Here is a 22216-nt window from a genome sequence, read left to right on the forward strand (position 1 = left end):
AGCCACTATGGAGAACAGTATGGAGGTTCCTTAAAAAACTACAAATAGAACTACCATATGACCCAGCAATCCCATTACTGGGCATATACCCTGAGAAAACCATAATTCAAAAGGAGTCATGTACCAAAATGTTCATTGCAGCTCTATTTACAATAGCCAGGAGATGGAAACAACCTAAGTGCCCCCATCATCATGAGTGGATAAAGAAGATGTGGCACATATATACAGTGGAATATTACTCAGCCATAAAAAGAAAAGAAGTTGAGTTATTTGTAGTGAGCTGGATGGACCTAGAGTCTGTCATACGGAGTGAAGTAAGTCAGAAAGAGAAAGACAAATACCATAGGCTAACACATATATATGGAATCGAAGGAAAAAAAATGTCATGAAGAACCCAGGAGTAAGACAGGAATAAAGACACAGACCTACTAGAGAATGGACTTGAGGATATGGGGAGGGGGAAGGGTAAGCTGGGACAAAGTGAGAGAGTGGCATGGACATATATACACTACCAAACGTAAAATAGCTAGTGGGAAGCAGCTGCATAGCTCGGGGAGATCAGCTTGGTGCTTTATGACCACCTAGAGGGGTGGGATAGGGAGGGTGGGAGGGAGGGAGACGCGAGGGGGAAGGGATATGGGAACATATGTGTGTGTGTGACTGATTCACTTTGTTATGAAGCAGAAACTAGCACACCACTGTAAAGCAATTATACTCCAATAAAGATGTAAAAAAAAAAGAGATGGGAACAGAAAAAAAAAAAAACTGCCCACAATTAAATATCACTGCACACTCACTAGAATGGCTAAAATAAGAAGACCAATAATACCAAGTGTTGATGATAAAACGGGGCCTGTATCCCTACGCGGCAGTAATTACCTTGAGTTGTATGGTAGCTGTTCCTTTCCGTGGGCCATGTGCTTGGGTTTGCCACAGTCTCCACCAGTCTCTGCAGCCTTTTCTATTCCTGTAGTAACATCAGGAGGAGAGTTAGTTCATTTTTGAGGCCTCATTATGTGTCAGGCACTACTCTAGGGCACGAAGATACAGAGGGGAACTGAGCAGACAAAAATCTCTAAATTCACAGTGAGTGGTAAGTACCCATCCACATCATCAAAAATTAGAGGGAGAAAGTTAGACCAAGAGTGCTACGTATTTTAGGGAAAGTGGGAGAAAGCATGTTTCTTTGTGGAAGTAAAAAATATTTATTTATTTTTTAAATTTATTAATTTTGGCTGTGTTGGGTCTTCGTTGCTGCACGCAGGCTTTCTGTAGTTGCGGCGAGCAGGGGCTACTCTTCGTTGCGGTGCACGGGCTTCTCATTGCGGTGGCTTCTCTTGTTGCGGAGCACGGGCTCTAGGCGTGTGGGCTTCAGTAGTTGTGGCGCATGGGCTTAGTTGCTCCGCGGCATGTGAGATCTTCCCAGAGCAGGGCTTTAACCCGTGTCCCCTGAATTGGCAGGTGGAGTCTTAACCACTGCGCCACCAGGAAAGCCCAAAAAATATTTCTATATTTAAAGTTAATAGGTAAAAGTGTGTCTGTGTCAAAATTATCCTGCCTCTTTCACTTACCTCACATAATGGATCAGATCCTTTTTCCCTTTATGATTCAGTAAATTCATGAATTTTCCCACAAATGGATTTCAGTGAAATCATGGAGATTATCTTAATTTCAGACAATGCCAGTAGGCAGCGAGATTGGCACAGGTTCCCATGGGCAGACTGACACAGGCTCTGCTGAATGTTAGCTTTTCTTATCTCTGTCCAACCTCTCCCCAGCTCAGCTTTAGATTTTTCCGTTTAATCAAGATCTAGGGATGCAGCTCAACCTAAGGTAAGCACCTCGGGCTTCCCTGGTGGCGCAGTGGTTGAGAGTCCGCCTGCCGATGCAGGGGACATGGGTTTGTGCCCCGGTCCGGGAAGATCCCACATGCTGCAGAGCGGCTGGGCCCGTGAGCCATGGCCGCTGAGCTTGCACGTCTAAAAAAAAAAAAAAAAAAAAAGCCACCATTAAGGTAAGCACCTCTCTTGAAGTCTTATAGCTGCCTTATGTAATCCCCGCACCCTCTTTAGCTGCGGCTGAGAATCTTATTACCCTGATCTGTGTGGTGGATGTGGGCCTGTCCTGGAGAAGTGTCTCGAGTCGTGCTCTCTGCCCCTCTACCTTAAATTTACACTCTGTTTGGTCAACTACATGGTGAAAGTGGTTAACATCTTTAAAGGGACAAATCCTTTCAGGCTTCAATTTTTGATCTCGTGATCAAGAAGCCCTGATTTAAGTGCTTCTCACCTGCAAATAAGCCCTTTTATAGGCATAGATGCCTAAAACGTGGTTCAGTCTATGTGAGGCATAGTGGTTCATTGCGTTGCCTTTAGATTTATGTTGGTCATAGGCTTTGAGGATCTGGGCTGGCTCTTCTCAACCAGTTGTGCTTGACTGGATCAAGTGGTAGGCTTCTGACCCGTTTCTTCAGTCTGGTCTGGAAAGGTCATCTTGCTGCCTGGTAAAGAAAGCTGACTGCTCCCATCTGGTGGCAGTTATCTCAAGTTGCCGCATCACCAACCTGCTTCTAAAGACTTGCCTCATTCTTTAGTGGTGCCATGCATCACAGAACTGCAGGAACCAGTCATTCCCAACTTTGGTTCTGCAGGACTGTCAGGTGTGTCCTTATTCTCTAAATGAGTATTGTATAGTTTTCACTAAGATAAGTGAAGTGGAAAGAACATTTTTTAGATAATCAGGACAGTGAAACTGGTCCAGGTTCTGCCCATAACTAGCCATAGGATCCTAAGCCTCACTTGTTTCCTCCCCCCATAAAGCAAACTGCTTGGACTAAGGCTCTCTAGAAACACTACTGGTGCAAAGTCTGTAGTTCTGTGATTTTTTTTTTTTAATTCAAAATATCTGTAAAATGAAAACCTTCTTGTATTATTCACAAAACAATTATGACTATACATAGAAATTTTATAATTTATACTATCATTTTCCCCAATTTTATTTTATTTTTTTTCATTCCCCCCAATTTTAATTGCTAAGACACATCATGAATTTAACGGCTTTTGGGGCGGGGGAAGGAAGACAAATACTACTGCATTAAATGTACATATTTATTACAAGAAAATTCTGATATCCTAAAAATTAAAATGTAAAAAATATACATCTTAGAATTGAGGAGGGTTTTTTTTTTGCATGTGTAATTAGACCTCTACTTGTCAATGCATGCTAGGATTTTTAAAATCTTCTATAGTAAATACTTAAAATTGTAGAATTAAATTGACAGTTGAGCAGTATCAGTGGACTTTAAAGTATTACAAGAAAATGGAAAACGTTATTGAGGTACAAAGCTTAGAGACATGACAGCTGAAATGAAAGATTGTATGGTGAACTTTACTGTTTATCTGCGTACTGAAGAGCACAAGGACAGGAAATACACAAGCATGCAGTCTTCGGTAAATCATTATCAAAATGCACTTTGGGAACATTTGATCTCATTAAACAATTTTTTTTAACACAGAATTATGTGTGTATTTTATGAAAACGTGCAACAGTGCTTTATGATTAAAGCTCTCTTTGGTTGCATGGTACAGAATCTGACTCAAGTTAATTTGAAAAAGAACAGTTATTTTAAAGATACAACAGGAAATATCTTGAACATCAACAGACAGGTACTGGAGGGCTGCTGGGTCTCAGAGGATTTAGAGTGGAATGGTTGGGACCCAAGTCTTAGATCTCAGGTCTGAGGTCTCTATAATCACTGCTAATTACCTTGTATCAATTTTGCACGCGGCTGCTTGCCCCAGTACTATGCCATGACCTCAGCTCAACTTCCTGTACTGCTGACTTGTCTCTGTGTTCAGCTCCATCCAATTAGACATCACCTCCGTGCAAAGAATAGCCTAGCAAGTTTTTTCACTACCCAGGGTCAGTGCGCAGGATAGTTCAAGCTAAATTATGCAGGTGTGTGAGCAGGCAGATGGGCTAAAGTGTCTGATATAACTGCTGCTTATCCCAAAGCCTTCAACTTTGATAGCTTTGCTGCACATTATCTACCCAAACCCCTCTTAACAGTGGAACTGAATGCCTCATACAGTGTTTGGGGAGTGAGGTCAAGGTTAGGAGCTCTAAGAATTTGTGGAACGCTAAGGCATAACCAATTCAGAGCACTGAAGAATTTCTTTTGGAGTTATAGTAACTTCTTTTAATGAATTATGAACTGTCTTTTAGAGAAGGGTTAGTGCAGACATTAGAAACTCTGCCCAGTAATCGTCATACTTGCCTGGTGTCTGCTGTGTAGAGTAGTACTTTCCTAACTATGTCTGTGTCTTCTCAACAGCCCATGAGGTCGGGAGGGCAGGAGGAATCCTCAGAATGTATTGTTGATTTGAGTTGGGGGATGGGGTGAGGAAGAATGAGAAAAAATGAAGAGAAGGAGATTCTTGAAATTAATTGCCAACTATTCATAGAGCAATTATTGAAATAATTTCCGAGCCTCTCTTTAAGTGTTGGACTTATGTTTTTTTAAAGAAGTCCTTGGTTGAATCTAATCTCTTTGAGCCTCTGTTTTCTTCAGCTAGTAATTGTTGTCTTAAGGGAAAAAATATCACCCAGCCTCACAGGATTGTGGTATGAATTAAACAAGAGCTCAAAGTGCCTAGGATAGCAGTTGGAATGTAGTTGGTTCTTTTTTTTCAATCCATTCATTCATCTGTTTATCTGTAGTTTCTTTGGAAGATAATTACTGTTCTTCCTGTTTTTTTTTAGATAGACGTTTAGGAACAATTTTTCTTTCTTTTTTTTTTTTTTTTTACTTAAATGACCTCATATCCTTTTTTTTTTTGAATTTTATTTATTTATTTTTTATACAGCAGGTTCTTATTAGTTATCTACTTTATACATATTAGTGTATTTATGTCAATCCCAATCTCCTAATTCATCCCACCACCACCTCCCCCGCCCATTTCCCCCCTGGTGTCCATACATTTTTTTCTCTACATGTGCCTCTATTTCTGCCTTGCAAGCTGGAGGAACAATTTTTCTGACTTGCTACCCAATCCCACATGTGATACCTTTGAGTCCCCAGAATCTTAAGAATGCTTTCTATGCCAGGCCAGCCCTAGGCCTAGCTGATGATGACATCAGTACCATTAACAGTGACATCAGCAAACTACAGCCACCATGGTCATTTGATTGACTTTTTAAACATGACTCAAAAGAGCTTGTATGTATGTTTCTCTCACAGGTGGATTTGCTATCGTGTTTCTGGTGAGGACAAGCAATGGGATGAAATGTGCCTTGAAACGCATGTTTGTCAACAATGAGCATGATCTCCAGGTGTGCAAGAGAGAAATACAGATAATGGTAAGGCTGCCCCTCAGACTTGGGACTGCTTGTTTAAAATGGGGAGAGGGACTGTGCCCTCTCATAAGAAAGCCAATGGGGGGCTTCTTCCCTTCCCTGAGATGGCAGAGAAGCCTTGCACAAAATGGGAGGGAACAGCCATGGGGTGTAGGGTGCTGCTCCTGCCTTGGTCACTCTTAGCTAGAGAGTTGAGGAGAAAGGAGCATAGTGAGAGAACCGACCAATTTTCAGGTCAGAAAAATAGTTTGAGGCATTGGGAAAAATTTACTTAACAACTTAGTTCCCAGAATTAACCATGGAGATCCTAGCTTCCCAACGAACCTCCTCTTTCCATCTTATCATCTATCAGCTACCAGTCCTAGTTTTCAACCCTCTCAAGCCCTTCAGCATTCCGTGAACATATCCTTCCATACCTTTATATTACATAAATGTAGTTCTTTCCCCCGGAATGCTTTTCCCTTTTCTTTCTTTCTTTTTTTTTTTTTTTTTGCCTAGAAACTGCTTACTCATACATACTCTGTGATCCCATTTATAAAAGTCTAAGAACAAGCAAAAGTGATCTGTGGTAAGAGAGGTCAGAAAGTGGTCGTCTAGGTGTGGAAAATTCACTAGAAAGGGGTATGTGGGAACTTCCTAGGCCATGGAAATTGTTCTGTATCTTGTTTTGGGTAGTGGTTATGGCTACACCATTGTCTGAACTCAGTTGGACACCTTAAGATCTGTGCATTTTATTATATATTAATTATATCTCACCTCTTAAAAACTTAATAAGTTTTCAAGATTTAGGTTCATATTGTGTTTAAAGAAAGAGACCCTGTCTGTTAGATATATGATGAAATATTTGTGGATGAAATAATATGATTTATTGAAATTAAACGAGTGGATTTAGAAGAGAAACAAGATTGGCGATGAGTTGATTATTGTACAAGCAGGGTGATGGGTATATGGGAGTTTGTTGGAGTTGTCTCTTTCTTTCACTTCTGTTTGACATTATACATTTAAGAAATTTGGATAGTCTTTGTGTTTCCACAGCACTTTTCTTTATGCCAATTATATTGCTTACCTTGTTACTTTATAAGTAATGCTGCCTTTAGAAAGTAAGTTGTTTAAAATCAGGAACTTTGTATTCCAGTACACTGCCTGACACAGAGTAAATACTTAAACTTTGGATGAAATTAATGTATGAATAATGGTCATAGCAGATGCAGATGTTCACCTAGAGGTGATGACTCCTTTGTGCCCTACATTTTAATACTCTTGTTTTTTTTTTAATTTAATTTAATTTATTTATACAGTAGGTTCTTATTAGTTATCTATTTTATACATATTAGCATATATATATGTCAATCCCAATCTCCCAATTCATCCCCCTCCCTGCCCCCGCTTTCCCAGTGCTCCTGCTAAGAGCAGAGAGAGGCCCAGAAAATGGTGAGGATGGCATTGTAGGGATTCCACCAGGCTTTGCTTGCCCTGGTGGGGTTGCCCTTTCAGTGGCTACTTAGAGTAACAAGTTGTACAACTCAGGATTTTAGAGAGCCTGGTACTATGTAGATTCCAGAAGGCTGCAACTATTTGGGAAGGAACTGTTGGTAGAAATAAGTGTTGCTGTCATCATTGCAAAACAGACAGAAAAACCCCAAGGCTTATATACATACAGTCAGGGCCACGTGGAACTGTCTGCAAGGCACGAGCGTCCTCCCTCTCCCCTGCCACTCAGCTGCAAACAGCTGTGCTCACTGTATTTCCCTTCCTCCACCCAGTGTTTTCGTGATGCTATTCCTCCTTCTCCTCCCACCTTGCCTCTTCCTTGCTCAGCTCTCACACTCCATTTGCTGTCTTTGCTTCTGCTCTTTCCTCTGCCTGGAATGCCTTTCTCATTCATTTTCTGGTGTTAGAAGAGTAATCCCACTCTTTAACTTTCTCCCACTCATTCAGAAATGTTTTTGGAGGGCTTTCTTTGTGCTGGGCAGGTGCTGGAGTAAAGGAGCTAAGAAGATGCGGGCCCCTTTGGAGCTCACAAATTAATGGACCTGATTAGGAATTAAATTACATGATTCACGTTCTGGCCCAGCCATGTATTAGCTGCGAGACTTTTGTTTTTTTAATTTGTTTTTTCAAAACTTAAATACCCAAATAGTTGAACTAAGCTTATTACAAAAAACATCAAGCAATTCCCTGAGGGGGCCTCCTGTGCCATTGCAAGGTCCCAGAGGCCACCACTTTTAATGGATTCATTTGATATATTTCTAAATAGCAGGCTGATATTGCTAATTCTTCCCCCCCCCCTCCATTTTAGGCGTTACATACTATGGAAAGTAAAAAGTTAACTCTCTTTCATCCCCTGCATGCCCTTCACTCTAAATACTTGCATTATTCTCATCTCCCATTCTGCCACAATAGCAGTAAGTTTGGCAATATGTTAGTTATATTAGTATTAGTTTTTACATTATTATGTAAGAAAACGTTATTTTTGCTAAATCTTCTAAGTGGACTCTGATTACTATTCCTTTCTTACATAATTCTCTTTTCACTGGAATGAATAATCATCTTGTCTTTTAGGTTTTTTAAATCTTAGTTTTCTGTGTACTTTTGTGTAGCTTAATTTCAAACTCTCCCCAAGTTGTTTAAATCATTTTAAAAATACTTTTGAACACAGTTAGTATTCTGACTGTTTTATCTTCTTGAAGAAATCTCTCTCAGTCTTTGGACTTGAGGGAATATAGGTTGGTTGCTCTCTAGGCCTCATTTATTTATTTTTGTTTTGTTTCGTTTTGTTTTGTGGTACGCGGGCCTCTCACTGCTGTGGCCTCTTCCGTTGCGGAGCACAGGCTCCGGACGCGCAGGCCCAGCGGCCATGGCTCACGGGCCCAACCGCTCGGCGGCACGTGGGATCCTCCCGGACCGGGGCACGCACCCGTGTCCCCTGCATCGGCAGGCGGACTCTCAACCACTGCGCCACCAGGGAAGCCCCTCATTTATTTCTTATTGTGGAATTTTCTAGCTATTCTCTTTGCTTCTCTTTCTTGTTAGATATGTTGACTCCTCTTTTTGCTCTGCTTTCTCCTTTTGGTGGAACTTGTCCTCCGGGAGCTTCCTGATGTGCGGTAGGTAAATTTTTGAGAACTTGCAGGTCTGGAAATGTCTTCGTTTTACACTCACACATGTGATACTTTGCATATAAAATTCTGGATTGGAAATCATTTCATTAGATACGTGAAAGCATTGCTGTACTGTATTTTAGCTTTCATTGTTGAGCTTTGGGAAGTCCGAAGTCATTCTAATACCTGGTCCTTTGGCTGCGACCCATTTTTTCTCCCCAGAAATTTATAAATTCTTCTTTGTTTACAGTGTTATGAAATTTGTTGATGATATATACCTTGGTGTGTGCATTTCTTATTTATTTTAGTTGTTTGGTGGTCTCATTTTATCTAGAAACTCATATCTTTATGTGGGGGGAATTTTAGTTTGTCTCATTTGATGATTTCCTTTTCTGTCTTCCTTCAGTTAGTTATGTTAGTTAGTTATCCTGAACTGATTTTCTAATTTTTTGTTTTCTTCCTTTTTTTTTTATGTCTTTGTCTTTTCCCTCTACATTCCAGCAGATTTTCTCAGCTTTATATTCAACCATCCTGTTGAATTTTTTATATATCAGGTTAATTTCTAAGACCTTCTTGTTGGTTTTGTTTTGTTTTGTTTTGTTTTGGATTTTGATGAAATCCAGTTTATTAGTTTTTCATTTTGTCTAGTGTGTTTTTGGTGTCATTTCTAAGAACTCTTTGCCTAGCTCTCCATTTCAAAGATTTTCTCTTATTTTTTTTTTCTATAAGTTTTACATTTTGCATTTAAGTCTGTGACCCATTTTGAGTTAACTTTATATAAGGCATGAGACTTCGGTTGAAGAACATTTTGTTTCTTGTGGGTGTCCATTTGTTGAAAAGGCTATCTTTCCTCTGTTGAATATTTTTGTCAAAAAATCAGTTGGGCCTATTTGTGACGGTTGATCTCCAGACCTTTCTCTATTCTCTGTTCTGTCCCATTAATCTATGTGTCTATCCCTCTACCAACACCACACAGCCTTGATTACTGTAGCTTTATAATGTCTTGAAATCAGACTGATTCCTCCTCCTTCTTTTGTTTGTTTGTTTTTTTGCGGTACGCGGGCCTCCCACTGCTGTGGCCCCTCCCGTTGCGGAGCACAGGCTCCGGACGCGCAGGCTCAGCGGCCATGGCTCACTGGCCCAGCCGCTCCGCGGCATGTGGGATCTTCCCGGACCGGGGCACGACCCCGTGTCCCCTGCATCGGCAGGCGGACTGTCAACCACTGCGCCACCAGGGAAGCCCCCTCCTACTTCTTTTTTTCCCAAAATTGTTTTTTTTTAACTCTTCTAGTTCTTTTGTCTTTTCATATAAATTTTAGAATAATCTTATCTCTATCTACAGAATGTCTTGCTGTAATTTTGGTAGGAATTTCATTAAACTGTTATATCAATTTGGGGAAGAAATGGCCTCTTTTCTCTGTTTAGCCTTCCAATAAATGAACATGGCACCTCTCTCCATTTATTTACATCTTTGATTTCTTTCGTCAGCATTGTGTAGTTTTCAGCATAATGGCCTTGTACATGTTCTTAGATTTATACCTAGGTTTTTTTTTTTGAGTGATTATAAATGGTATTGGGTAATTAATTTTGGTGCGCATATTTTTATTGCTGGGATATAGAAAATCAATTGATTTTTGTGTGTTTATTTTGTATCTTATAACCTTGCTGACCTTGTTTACTAGTTCTGGGAATTTTTTTCTCGATTCTTTAGGATGTTCTATATAGGCCACCATGCCATCTGCAAATAGAGGCAGTTTTATTTTTTCCTTTCTGATCTGTTTCCCTTTAACTTCCTTCTCTAACGTGATTGCACTTCTCCCTCACTTATTTATTTATTCAGTCATTTATTTATATCAGTATGGACTTATGCATATTAATTTTGTCCTTTTTTCCCCCCCACTTAACCTATTTGCTATCTTTGGTTCATACTGGGTAATTCCTATTGTTTTATCTTTCAGTTCACTGGTTCTTTCCTTTGTCCCTTCCATTCTGCTGATGAGCCCATCCATTGTACTTTTTACTTCCGTTATTGTATTTTCAGTTCAAAAATTTCCATTTGGTTCTGCTTTAGGTTTTCTGGGTTTTTGATGACACTTCCTGTTTCTTTGCTGAGGCTTTCTATTCATTTATTTCAAGCATCACCGTAATTGCTGGTTTAAGCACTTTTTGTCACGACTGCTTTAAAATCATAGCTGGATGATTCTGTCTTTTTGGTCATCTTCATTTTGGCATCTATCGATTGACAGGTTTTTTTCCATGTAGTTTGAGTTCTTCCTAGCTCTTGGTCTGATGAACTATATCAACACTTTCATATTGTGTTATAGATTCCGGATCTTATGTAAACCTTCTGTTTTAACTGGTTTCTGCTCTGGCAGGGGATTGATGGGTTTGGGGAGTGCCCTCTTGTTACTATACTACTAGGTGGGGATAGAAGTTCAGGTTTCCATAGGGCCTCTGTTTTTACCCCAGAAGGTGAAAGTTCACCTTCTCATTATTACTGGATTGGGGTGAAAATTCCAGTTTCCTGTTAGGCTTCCACTGATCCTTCCCTGGCTGGGAAGTAGGAGTGCCTTGCTACTGCTCCCCACATGGCTTCAGTTGACACCATGGTGGTGGGAGTTGGCCTTGTTACCACTTGGTGGTTGTGGAAGTCTTGACTCTCCACTTGACCTCCTCTCATGGCACCTCAGAGATGAGGGTCTTGACTCCCTACTCAGCCGTCTCTGACGTTCCCCACCCTGAAGGGTAGGTTGGAGTGATTTGTTGCAGACTCATGAGAATGGAAGTCTAGGCTCTCCACTTGGCCTTTGCTGCCGTGACTGGGGGGAGCTGCAGGTTTTTTCTGTGTTTTTTGGCTGGAATAGAGCAGTTATTTTCTATGGGTTCTGTCTTACTGGGTTGCCCCTTTTCTGGGTCTGACTGGAGAGAGCAGGCTTTCCCTGGGCTTTTTTGTGTTTTTGTCTGCACTCATTGGTGTTTTCAGTTTGCTGGCTTCTTCAGTTTTCGGTCTGGGAAGCATGAGGCAAAAAGAAAACGCAGACAGCTCACCACCATGTTGTTCCTTGGGTCCCAAAGTTCCTAGCCAGTCTGCCTTCTTCTACTCACATTTCAGATACTCATTATTATGTCTGTTTTATATATAATGTACAAAGTATTCAGGTGCTTAGCAGGAGGAATAGGGAAAAGTACATCTACTTCATCTTCCCGGAAGCAGAAGTTTTCTGTTTATGCCTTTAAAAAAATAAACACTTTACATCATTTAGTAAGGCTTTTGAAGGAAGCAGAGATAAATGCATGTATTCAACTTACTTTTTAAAAACAATTTGCTACTATTTTTAATCAAAAGTCCCTGTGCAATGTTTTTAACCCGTGCTAGGCTCAGACTTCTGTCAAATAGAGGCCATAACCCCAGCCCCACCTCTCAGAGATTGTAAGAGTTATGTGTATATAATACATATTATTTGAATTTGCTTGAAAAAGCATTGGCAGGATGAGAGAGAGAAAGAGGAAAGGCAGAAGGGGAGAAGGGGAAGAAAGAGGGAGGGTTCCCTATAGGGGATGAGGACTGGAGTTGAAAATACTTGTCTACTGTGTTTTGCTTTTTGAATGTTAATATGTTACTTATTTTTTAAATTAAATTTTAAGCAGTTTTGTAGTCACTTAGATGAGTGAGCAGGGATCCAAAGAGACTTCAGGTTGAGTAGGAACAAGCCATGTCCTATCAACATCATGTCCTCTCTTGGGCAGGTTTGTGGATAGGGAGCTCAGAGGAGTGCCATAGATCCAGTGACTGTGGACTGTAGATCCAGTGACTATGGACTGTATCATTTGGGTAAGGGCACTCACCAGAGATCTGTGAGCAAGATGGCGAGACTAGGCTGGATGCTAGGTGTAATTGCTACTGTTTTTAATGGTTTCTGATCAATGATTTGCTATTAATTTGGAGGGAACTTTCTAAGAAAAAAGCACTGCCGCTTACTGTTAACTTTATGTTATTTTACATTTAATAAACAACTTGGTTAAAGAAATAGAAGACACATTTATCTCTTATGTGCCTAATATAAAGTTGGAAGATATAACAACTGCATTGGTTGATAGAATCAGGATCCAAAATGATCCTTAAAATTAGAGCAATGGACTGATTCTAATGAGATGAAATAGCAAGGTAAGGTCACATGCTTGGATTTTTATTTTCTTCTAATCAACTTTACAAGCACTGTTCTGGGAAGGTAGAGATTAAAAGCAGCACAGGTAGAAAAAGACTTAAGCATTTTAGTGGTCAGTTAACTTGATATGAGTGTGTAGTATGATGTGGCTGCCAAAAGAAAGAAGAATGTAATTTTTAGCTGAATTAATAGAAGATGATAGTGCTGGTCTACTCTGCAGGAGTCAGACCAGGCCTGGAGTATTTCATTCATTTTCTGGGGCCATTCTTACAAAAAGGACATCGACAAAGCAAAGCGTTTAAACGTGGGAGCAACCAAAATGGTGGTGTGACTAAAAGCCATGTCAGAGAAAGTGGGTATGTTTAACCCAGAGAAGAAAAAACTTAAGAGTCTAAATAATAATATTTCAATTGTTTGGAAAGTAAAAAAATAGACTAGGCTTATTTTTTTCTGAAGAGGGCAGTCTAGAATCAGGAGGTGGAAGTTTTTAGCTGGATGTAAAGGAGATCAACAGAAAGGGCTGCCTGCAGATGGGCTGAGGGCCCAAGGAAATGACATTAATCTAAGCAAACTTCTTGTCAAAAGGCTATAGCAGGGACTCACGCATGGGCTGCCTGGCAGCTCTAGATCAGTGCTACTCAAAGGATCTTGTTTTCTTTTTCTTTTGCCCCCTTGTGTGTTTGTTTATGTTTTCTTATCCCCCAGCTTGTCATACTACTTTTCTTCATAAATCGAGATAAGATTCATCCTTTTAAATATAAATATAATTTAAACATAATTCAGTGATTTCTTTATTCACAAGGTCGTTCACCCATCATCATTTATCAAATTCCAGAATATTTCTTTCATCACCCCAAAATGAAACCTCACACCCATTAGCAGTCACTCCCCCTTCTCCCTTGCCCCAGTCCCTGGCAACCATTAATCTGCTTTCTGTTGCCTATTCTGGACATTTCTTATAAATGGGCTCATACAGTAAGCTCTTGTGTGTGACATCTTGCACTTAGCATAATATTTTCGAGGTTTATCCATGTTGTAGCATGTATGAGTACTTATTCCTTTTCATGACTGCATAATGTTCCATTGTCTGGATATACCGCATTTTGTTTATCCTCATGGACATTTGGGTTTTTTTTTTCACTCTTTGGCTATTATGAATAATGCTGTTATAGACATCTGTGTACAAGCTTTTGTGAACATAATGTTTCATTTCTCTTGGGTATATATTTAGGGGTGAAATTGCAAGATAAGATGGTAACTACTTTTTGAGAAAATGCTGAACTATTTTCTATAGAAGCTGCACTATTTACATTCCTACCAGCAGTGTATGAAGGTTCCAATCGCTGTATACTTGCTGACGTTTTTTATTGTTTCTTTTTTTGATTATAGCCATTCCAGTGGTTATGAAGTGATAATCTCATTATGGTTTTGATTTTCCTGGTGATTAATGGTGTTGAGCATCTTTCCATGTGTTTATCATATGCTCTTTGGAAAAATGTCTATTCTGATCCTTTGCCAATTTTTACATTGGGTTGTCTTTTTATTGTTGAGTTTTAAGAGTTCTTTATATAGACTGGACATTGGATCCTTTTCTTTGGCCATGCCACATGGCTTGTGGGATTTTGGTTCCCTGACCAGGGATCGAACCCATGCCCCCTGCAGTGGAAGCATGTAATCCTAACCATTGGACCTCCAGGGAATTCCCATGGATACTGGATTCTTATCAGATGTATGATTTGCAGATCATTCTTTGCAGTTTCTTTTCACTTTCTTGATAGTGTCCTTTGAAGCACAGAAGTTTTTAATTTTGATGAAGTGAAGTTTATTTTTTCTTTGACAGCTTGTGCTTTAGGTGTCATATCTAAGAACCATTGCCTAATCCAACATCATGAAGATTTGCATATGTATTTTCTTTGAGGAGTTTTTAGATTTGTGGTCCATTTTTGTTACTGAACTCAAGTTCAGCTGCTCACTGCCCAAAAGCCAATAATCAAGAGGCAAGTGTCAATAGAAAGGGAAGGTGCTTTAATCAGAAAAAGCCAGCAGTCTGGGAGAAGGTGGACTCATGTCCCGAAGGCAACTCCGAAGATTCTGCTCAGCCATGACAGTTTTTTTTTTTTTGGCTGCGTTGGGTCTTTGTTGCTGAGCGCGGGCTTTCTCTTGTTGCAGTGAGCGGGGGCTACTCTTCATTGCGGTGCATGGGCTTCTCATTGCGGTGGCTTCTTTTGTTGCAGAGCATGGGCTCTAGGCACGTGGGCTTCAGTAGTTGCAGCATGCAGGCTCAGTAGTTGTGGCTCGCGGACTCTAGGGCACAGGCTCAGAAGTTGTGGCGCGTGGGTTTAGCTGCTCCGCAGCATGTGGGATCTTCCTGGTCCAGGGCTCGAACCCGTGTCCCCTGCACTGGCAGGGGGATTCTTAACCACTGCGCCACCAGGGAAGTCCCCATGAGAGTTTTTATTTTTTTTATTTATTTATTTTTTTTCCGGTACGCAGGCCTCTCACTGTTGTGGCCTCTCCCGTTGAGCAGCATAGGCTCTGGACGCTCAGGCTCAGCGGCCATGGCTCATGGGCCCAGCCGCTCTGCGGCATGTGGGATCTTCCCGGACCGGGGCATGAACCCGTGTCCCCTGCATCGGCAGGCGGACTCTCAACCACTGTGCCACCAGGGAAGCCCCCCATGAGAGTTTTTAAAGAGAAAATGGTGAGGGGAAGAATCTCAGTGAATCATCGAGGCAGGAGGCTGGGTTCTGCATCATTCTCCATTGCATGCAGGCTGGCTGACTCCCTCTTCAGATGTTATCTTGCCCGTATGATCTGCCTGCAGGATTGCTAAGGGGACTGTTGGGGGTAAAGAGCTGGTCATTCTTTACTTAATTCTTCATTCTTACTTCTTTTTATCTAGGAAAAGAATCAACAGGTTAATTAGGTTCTTTCAAGGTTGGAGGGGAACAGAAATGGACCAACAGGAAAGGGGCAAAAGAGCTGCTTTCAAATCCCCACTGTCTAACATCATTCCATTTCTATGGGATTGGGGTGAAGGTCCATCTTCTGTAACTTCTTCATGCCGACATAGGGCGCCGTATTCTCAGAGTGGAAGATGTCAACATGGGTCTGTAGCATCTCTTTGCTGACAATTTTAGTTGGCCGCTTACATATTACAGGCAGAACAAGCTACAATTATTTTGATGCCCGCAGAGATACAGATTATTATGAGCAGTAATGTTAATCCCATTCTCTTTGAGGCCAGTTCTCGGAAGTGTGCTAGCCACAGATTCAGTACTGCTCAAGATGGTACAGCTTATGTCATGGCTACGGTCTGGTTATCATGCAGTTAGCTTTGTTCCTCTGGTGGCAGTTGTAGTATCTGTAAACAACTCAGGAATGTGCATCAGACACTGACTCTGTGACTCTGTTGTCCTACTCATTAACTGCTCAGTTTTGTAGTTGGTGGGCCCTACAGGGTTATGCTCGGCTCCATTTTGAGTTAATTTCAGTTTGTGATGTGAGGTAGGAATCCAACTTCATTCTTTTGCATATAGATATCCAGCTGTCCCAGCGCCATTTTTTGAAAAGACTCTTCTCTTCCTCATTGAATTGTCTTGGCACCCTTGTCAAAAATCAGTTGGCTATAAATATACAGGTGCTACACTAAAGATCTTGTGCCAGAATGTAGGTCAATGAACTGCTTCCCTCACAGGTACAGTCTCACGAGGAAAAGGAAAAAGTCATCTCAGTGGCCTGATTGATTTACATCCTGGAGTAAGCTCCTTATTTCCTTGCGGACTGGCTTCTACCTAGAAAATGTTTGTGGAACACATTTTGAGTAGCACTCCTCTAAATCTTTGGTACTTTAAGTGCCACTGCCCAGGAGTACCCCAGGCTCTATCCCAGAGCTACTAGATTAGAATCTGTTTTTAAACAGAATCCCTAGGTGATTCAATGCTTATTAAAGTTTGAGCAACATGCCTCTAGAATCAGACTCTAAATGACTTTAAAGATCTGTTCAGTAAGTAGAGGATTAATTAATGAGTAAGACTTGGAAAAGGGAGAATAAATGTGATTGTAGGCAGGATTATATCTGGGACTTACGTAACAGAAACCCATAAGGGCCCCAGATACGTTGCCTTCGGTAGAACTCCAGGGCCAGTCCAGATCTCAAAGCGTTTCTCTTCACTACTGCACTGGACTTGATATCATTTTTGTTTGTTTGTGAATTATAAAGAGTTACAAAGGAAATGTAGACTTATAAAGGAGAGTTACAAAGGAAATTTAGAGTTACAAAGGAAATTTTCCTAAAATTTAGGCAATTTTAGAGAAGGCGGGTGGGGAATAGTAAGGCCGAAGACTTTTACAAAGCAACTTTGGGAGAGAGAAACTAGTTCCAGGCCTTAGAACTGCTTTCCTTCATCCTTAAGTTAATAAGAAGCTGAACTTTGGTTAAAAGTGTCTGTGGAATCATAGTGTGATTCTAGAAGTTGGCAGCAATAGTGCCGAGTCATAAACTCAGAAACCATCGACTATTCGGAGGGTCAAAACAGGTAAATATGCCTCTTTGGAAGCTTACTGTATGCAAATGCAGGCACTGTCAGCATCAGGAATTTGCAGGAATTTGTCACGCTGACATTCCAAGGAAGGGTGACCTGAGCAAAAGATATATAAGAAAATTAGTTACATACTATAACTCATTTTACTATTTTTAGGTGAGTGACATTATTGATGTGCTACTTAGAACGCTGTCTTCTTTGTTTTCTTGAACATAAATATAAAGGCTTTTATAGATGTACTTAGCAATTGAGTCCTCTGCTTTCTTATAAGGCTTTAAGATTCTTGGGTAGGAATTTCCTGCTGCAGGAATTTTGAAGCTCGGGATAGAATACTGTTCTGTGGTACAAGCACCATTAATTAGGACCACAGATAAACTTGAAATGTGTGGTCATCTATAGGATCTGGGTAGAAGGCCTCATTTTCAAATGGTACGTTTTGTATGTGTTTGTGAAAAAAGTTTTTCATCACTTCAAGCATTTAACTATGAAAGTTAATAAGCTAACTACAAATGCTTTAAATATCTATTCAGTAAAGCAGGTCTTCTAATACCATGTTTATCTGTGTGGTTTAATGTTAATTTTAAAATAAAGTTTAAAATGACAATACAAGTCTTTAGACTTATCACTGCTTCCATGATTTAATGTAATGTAAACTGATCTAATCCATAGTTTAACTGAACATTCCCCACTCCCCTGAAAATCAGAGTTTGACTTATACTCATCATGTAGACTTTTATCTCAGTTCTCCAAATAATACTTGTAGCCGAGGGCATCAGAGCATCTTCCTTATATCCTGCCTTTTCCTGAGTAAACCGGTAGTAACTGAGGTGCCTCTATGTGGGTTCCATCCCAGACCTCTATGCCATTCATTCTGTTCTGTAAGCCTGGGGCTGGTCTTTTAACTAAAGCCAGGGAAAGCTTGGGCATCCTTTGGCATGTTGCTGCTGAGAAGTGCTGTCACACTGCCCATGAATGTGAGTCTGTCTCAGCTTGTAGTAAGATTTTCTCTTGACCTTTTCTACATTTCACAGCCATTCAAACAGATCTTCTCTATCAGTTCTAAACCAGTGGCATCCTAAAATGAGAGACGTCGCTGTGTCATCAAGGTGTTAAAAGTAAAATGCCATCGTCTCCCTCCAAAGAGGCGGTCTTTTCTGCTTGGACATATCTCAGGATCTCTGCAGAAGACACAATGAACAGGAATTTGGGCGTGGACTGGTCAGCCAGCATCTTGGCAGAGTGTTCTAGGATGCCATCTGCAGATGTTAATTATCCAGTTTGGGTCCTCTAATAGCTCTTGACCTCCTCTTGGCTCTATCCGTTGCTTCTTATTTTCCTTCCAGATTCTTATTTATTCCTCTTGGGATGAGACAAACTCAGAGGCAACATTGCTGATTCTTTCTCAGACAGCTAAATGTAGAAACATTAGTCTTTCATTCTTTCTTGTGGACATTTGGAGGACATGATCTGCTGCTGCATTTTGGTTTCAAAGAAATTCTCTCCACTTCTTCCTACTTCTAGGACTCTGTAAATGGAAACAAATTCTAGAAGAGCTGATAAGACTGAAAAGCAGAAGGACAGTCCTCTAAAACATGAGCCCTGAAATCACTTTCTGTTTAGAGAAACTTGAATCCTAGAGGCTGCTTTTCTGCCTCATCATCTCTCTTGTCTGTTATCCAAAACAGTTGCTCTAAGCCTTTTATTTCTCTCATCAGGCTTCTTTCTCATTCCCTAACACTTTGAAGATGATCTTGTACTCTACCAAAAACAGAACAATAGATCTGAACTTCCTCAGATTCCCTTTTTTTTCCCCCCAGCCTTAAACCAATATGCATGTCCATCCTTATTTCCTTCCTGCTTGCCAGGAAAGAAATGTCTTTGAAAGGTCAGTCCCTTTAACAGTGCTCCTAATTCCTTCCCTTTTCTACCTGCAGGACTTTGTTCGCTCAGTTATCCTCATCCTCTCCTGTATCTTAAAGCACCTTTTTGCCCCGGCTCCTTTCACTCTCCAGTGCTCAGTCCTCTCCCATCCTAAAACTTCTCTCCCTCAGTGCTTCTCCTCTTTTAAGCTCAAAATGTCCTGAAAGAATCTCCCGTAGCCACCGGCTCTGCGTATTCCACTCCCATTCTTCGCAAGTCCAGCTCCGTTCTTACTTCACTATATTCCTTTTACAAAACTGTTCTTGCCTAGATCTCCAGCGACTTCCCAGTCGCCAGTAGAAGCAATCACGTCTTTACCTTTGGTCTACCTTTCTGAGGCAACAGTCATTCTTAATCCTTCACTCAGAGGAAAGTTCTAAGGAATTTTAACTTGGATGCTCAGAGTTCAGGTGTGTTGGTTTGATACTGTGAGGCTTCCTCTTGTTTGGGTATGTACTTTCAGATTAAAAGAGACCGTATCACTTTGAACACTGAGTCTCCAGTTAGTGTGGTGGTGGCTCAAGTTGCCGCATTTATGTGCTGACTCTTACAGAACCACGTTTCCCACCTCCTTCCTCCCATTTCTTTTATTAAACAAAGGAAAACAATTTATTAAAACTAGTTTAAAAATAAAACCTTGGGACTTCCCTGGTGACGCAGTGGTTGAGAATCCACCTGCCAATGCAGGGGACACGGGTTCGAGCCCTGGTCTGGGAAGATCCCACCTGCCGTGGAGCAGTGAGCCCGTGCGCCACAACTACTGAGCCCACGCACTCTAGGGCCCACGTGCTGCAACTACTGAGCCCGCGTGCTACAACTACTGAAGCCCGCGCGCCTAGAGCCCGTGCTCCGCAACAAGAGAAGCCAGCACAATGAGAAGCCCGTGCACCACAGCGAAGAGTAGCCCCCGCTCGCCACAACTAGAGAAAGCCCGCGCGCAGCAACAAAGCCACACGCAGCCAAAAATAAATAAATAAATGTATTTAAAAAATAAAATAGGGCTTACCTGGTGGTGCAGTGGTTGAGAGTCCGCCTGCTGATGCAGGGGACATGGGTTCGTGCCCCAGTGCGGGAAGATCCCACATGCCACGGAGCGGCTGGGCCCGTGAGCCATGGCCGCTGGGCCTGCGCGTCCGGAGCCTGTTGCTCCGCAATGGGAGAGGCCACAACAGTGAGAGGCCCGCGTACCGCAAAAAATAAAAAAATAGAAAAATAAAAATAAAATAAAACCTTACTTTGTGCATAAATCCCATTACCCAATTTGCTCGGTTTTTGCTCACTAATGACCTTAGATTTTGAACATCATCATTACAAAGATTTGCCTCTATGGATGTTGAAATAACCAGACTGAGGGATGAGGCAACTTCCAGTGTCTAAATGGGTCCTGACACATGGGAGGTGCTCAATAAGTATTTGTTGAAAAATTAATTCCAGAAGCAGCTCTGAGAGATGCAGTTCCAACCGGAGAGCTGGAAACATAACCCATCTTATATCCCAGTTGGTTGACTTGAAAGGCTTAATTGTGAGCAAAATGCTCAGGTCTGGATGCCATTGTAGTCCCTTCAGAACTTTAAAAAGCAATTATTCTTTTCATGTATTTCCTAGAGGGAGAAAAACAGTATGAATAGTTTAAAAGTCAAGTTGAGTTCACTTGTGTTCCTACAACCACGAAAAAAATCAGTTTCATTTTTCTGAATTAAAAATTCACATATTTAAATAGTTCATGCTGTCGCTCTCCTGTTAGCCCCTCTGCAGTGTTTCCGGAGATGGGAGTCTTTGCTTCTGGTTTATATGGAGCGCTGATGCCGTGAGCAAGTAGGCACCGTGTGTGCATTTGGTTCTAGAATTTAGTTCAGGAGAGCGTTATGGTTTAGAAGGGTTGCAGAATTGCTGTTGAAGAGCTGACCGTGAATCTCAGAGACCAGCGGAAACCTGCTCTTGACCCTGCCCCTTAAGTCTTGTCTCTCATCACTGTTAGTGTTGTCTCTGTGTATTTAAGTTATCTGGGCTAATGGAAAAACCTGGCTCGTTCTATCTCTACTGGTGTCTGTAACTGATAATTTATTTCTCAACTCTTCTTTACAGAGGGACCTGTCGGGGCACAAGAACATCGTGGGTTACATTGACTCCAGTATCAACAATGTGAGTAGCGGTGACGTGTGGGAAGTGCTCATTCTGATGGACTTCTGCAGGGGTAAGTATATGCGCCATACATTAAGCTCTCATTTCTCTAGCACTTTGATTGTCAAGGGTGTGGGGTCATTTCAGTTAATGTGCACTGTACTCTAACATATGTTGTTCCGGTTTTAAAGATTGGAAAACGAAGAGGCTAACAGATACAGAGCCTTCTGTCACTTCTTGGTTATTCTTACAATGGCGAGTATCAGTGGCACAAATAATTCAGAGTGGTAGATAATACAAAACTCTACTTTTGTTAGGTTTGGGAAGGTTTGGTGCTTGTATATGAATGCGAATGTATGAGAATGAGAATGAACAAGTTCTTTGTGATGCTTTGAAACAAATGATGAAGGCACATAATAAAGACCCAACTCCAGACAGACTAAGGGAGCAGTTCAGCTTCCCTCTCTCATGTGTTCTCTTCTCCACCCACACCACCATCCTTGCATTAGGGGGTAAAAGAATCCTTTTCATCTAATGGAAATGACCCTGCTCTTCTTGCTGGAGATCTGTGATTGCCAGGAAGGCTACATTCAGATGATGCTGCCATTAACAGTAGAGTCAAGTAGTTGAAAGCTCAGAGTTTCAAGCAGTATTTATCTTGGGAAACCCAGGCTGTAGCATGAATTTATTCGGAGTTGACTGCATTTCATACAGCTATTGTTCGGAGGTTTGGCTTTTTTGGTCTAAGCAGCTGTCACTTACATTCTTGGGTCATTGTCTCACTGTTTGGTGCCCAGTTTTGTAAGCACCCTTAGTTCCACTAACACGTTCCTTGCCTTTACAGATACTGTCCATAAATTAAATATGTTAGTAATGCTTAAAATGTGACATTAACCGATAGTTTCAGCCTTCGCTGTAACAGCTGTTAACCCGATTTTGTAAAATACTACCACATTTCGGAGCTTCCCTGGTGGCGCAGTGGTTGAGAGTCCGCCTGCCGATGCAGGGG

General features: G+C 41.2%; 1 protein-coding gene across 1 annotated transcript in view; it reads left to right on the forward strand.

Moving 5' to 3' along the window:
* Positions 1 to 22216, forward strand: part of AAK1 (AP2 associated kinase 1) — a 159166-nt gene that overhangs the window by 67856 nt on the left and 69094 nt on the right. The window contains exons 2-3 of the mRNA XM_007453420.1: positions 5240 to 5358; positions 21172 to 21280. Of these exons, the coding sequence (XP_007453482.1) occupies positions 5240 to 5358; positions 21172 to 21280 (228 nt within the window). The remainder of the gene's footprint in view (positions 1 to 5239; positions 5359 to 21171; positions 21281 to 22216) is intronic.

This window comes from Lipotes vexillifer, unplaced genomic scaffold (assembly GCF_000442215.2).
Source record: "Lipotes vexillifer unplaced genomic scaffold, Lipotes_vexillifer_v1.1 scaffold253, whole genome shotgun sequence".
In the NCBI taxonomy this organism is placed as follows: domain Eukaryota; kingdom Metazoa; phylum Chordata; class Mammalia; order Artiodactyla; family Lipotidae; genus Lipotes; species Lipotes vexillifer.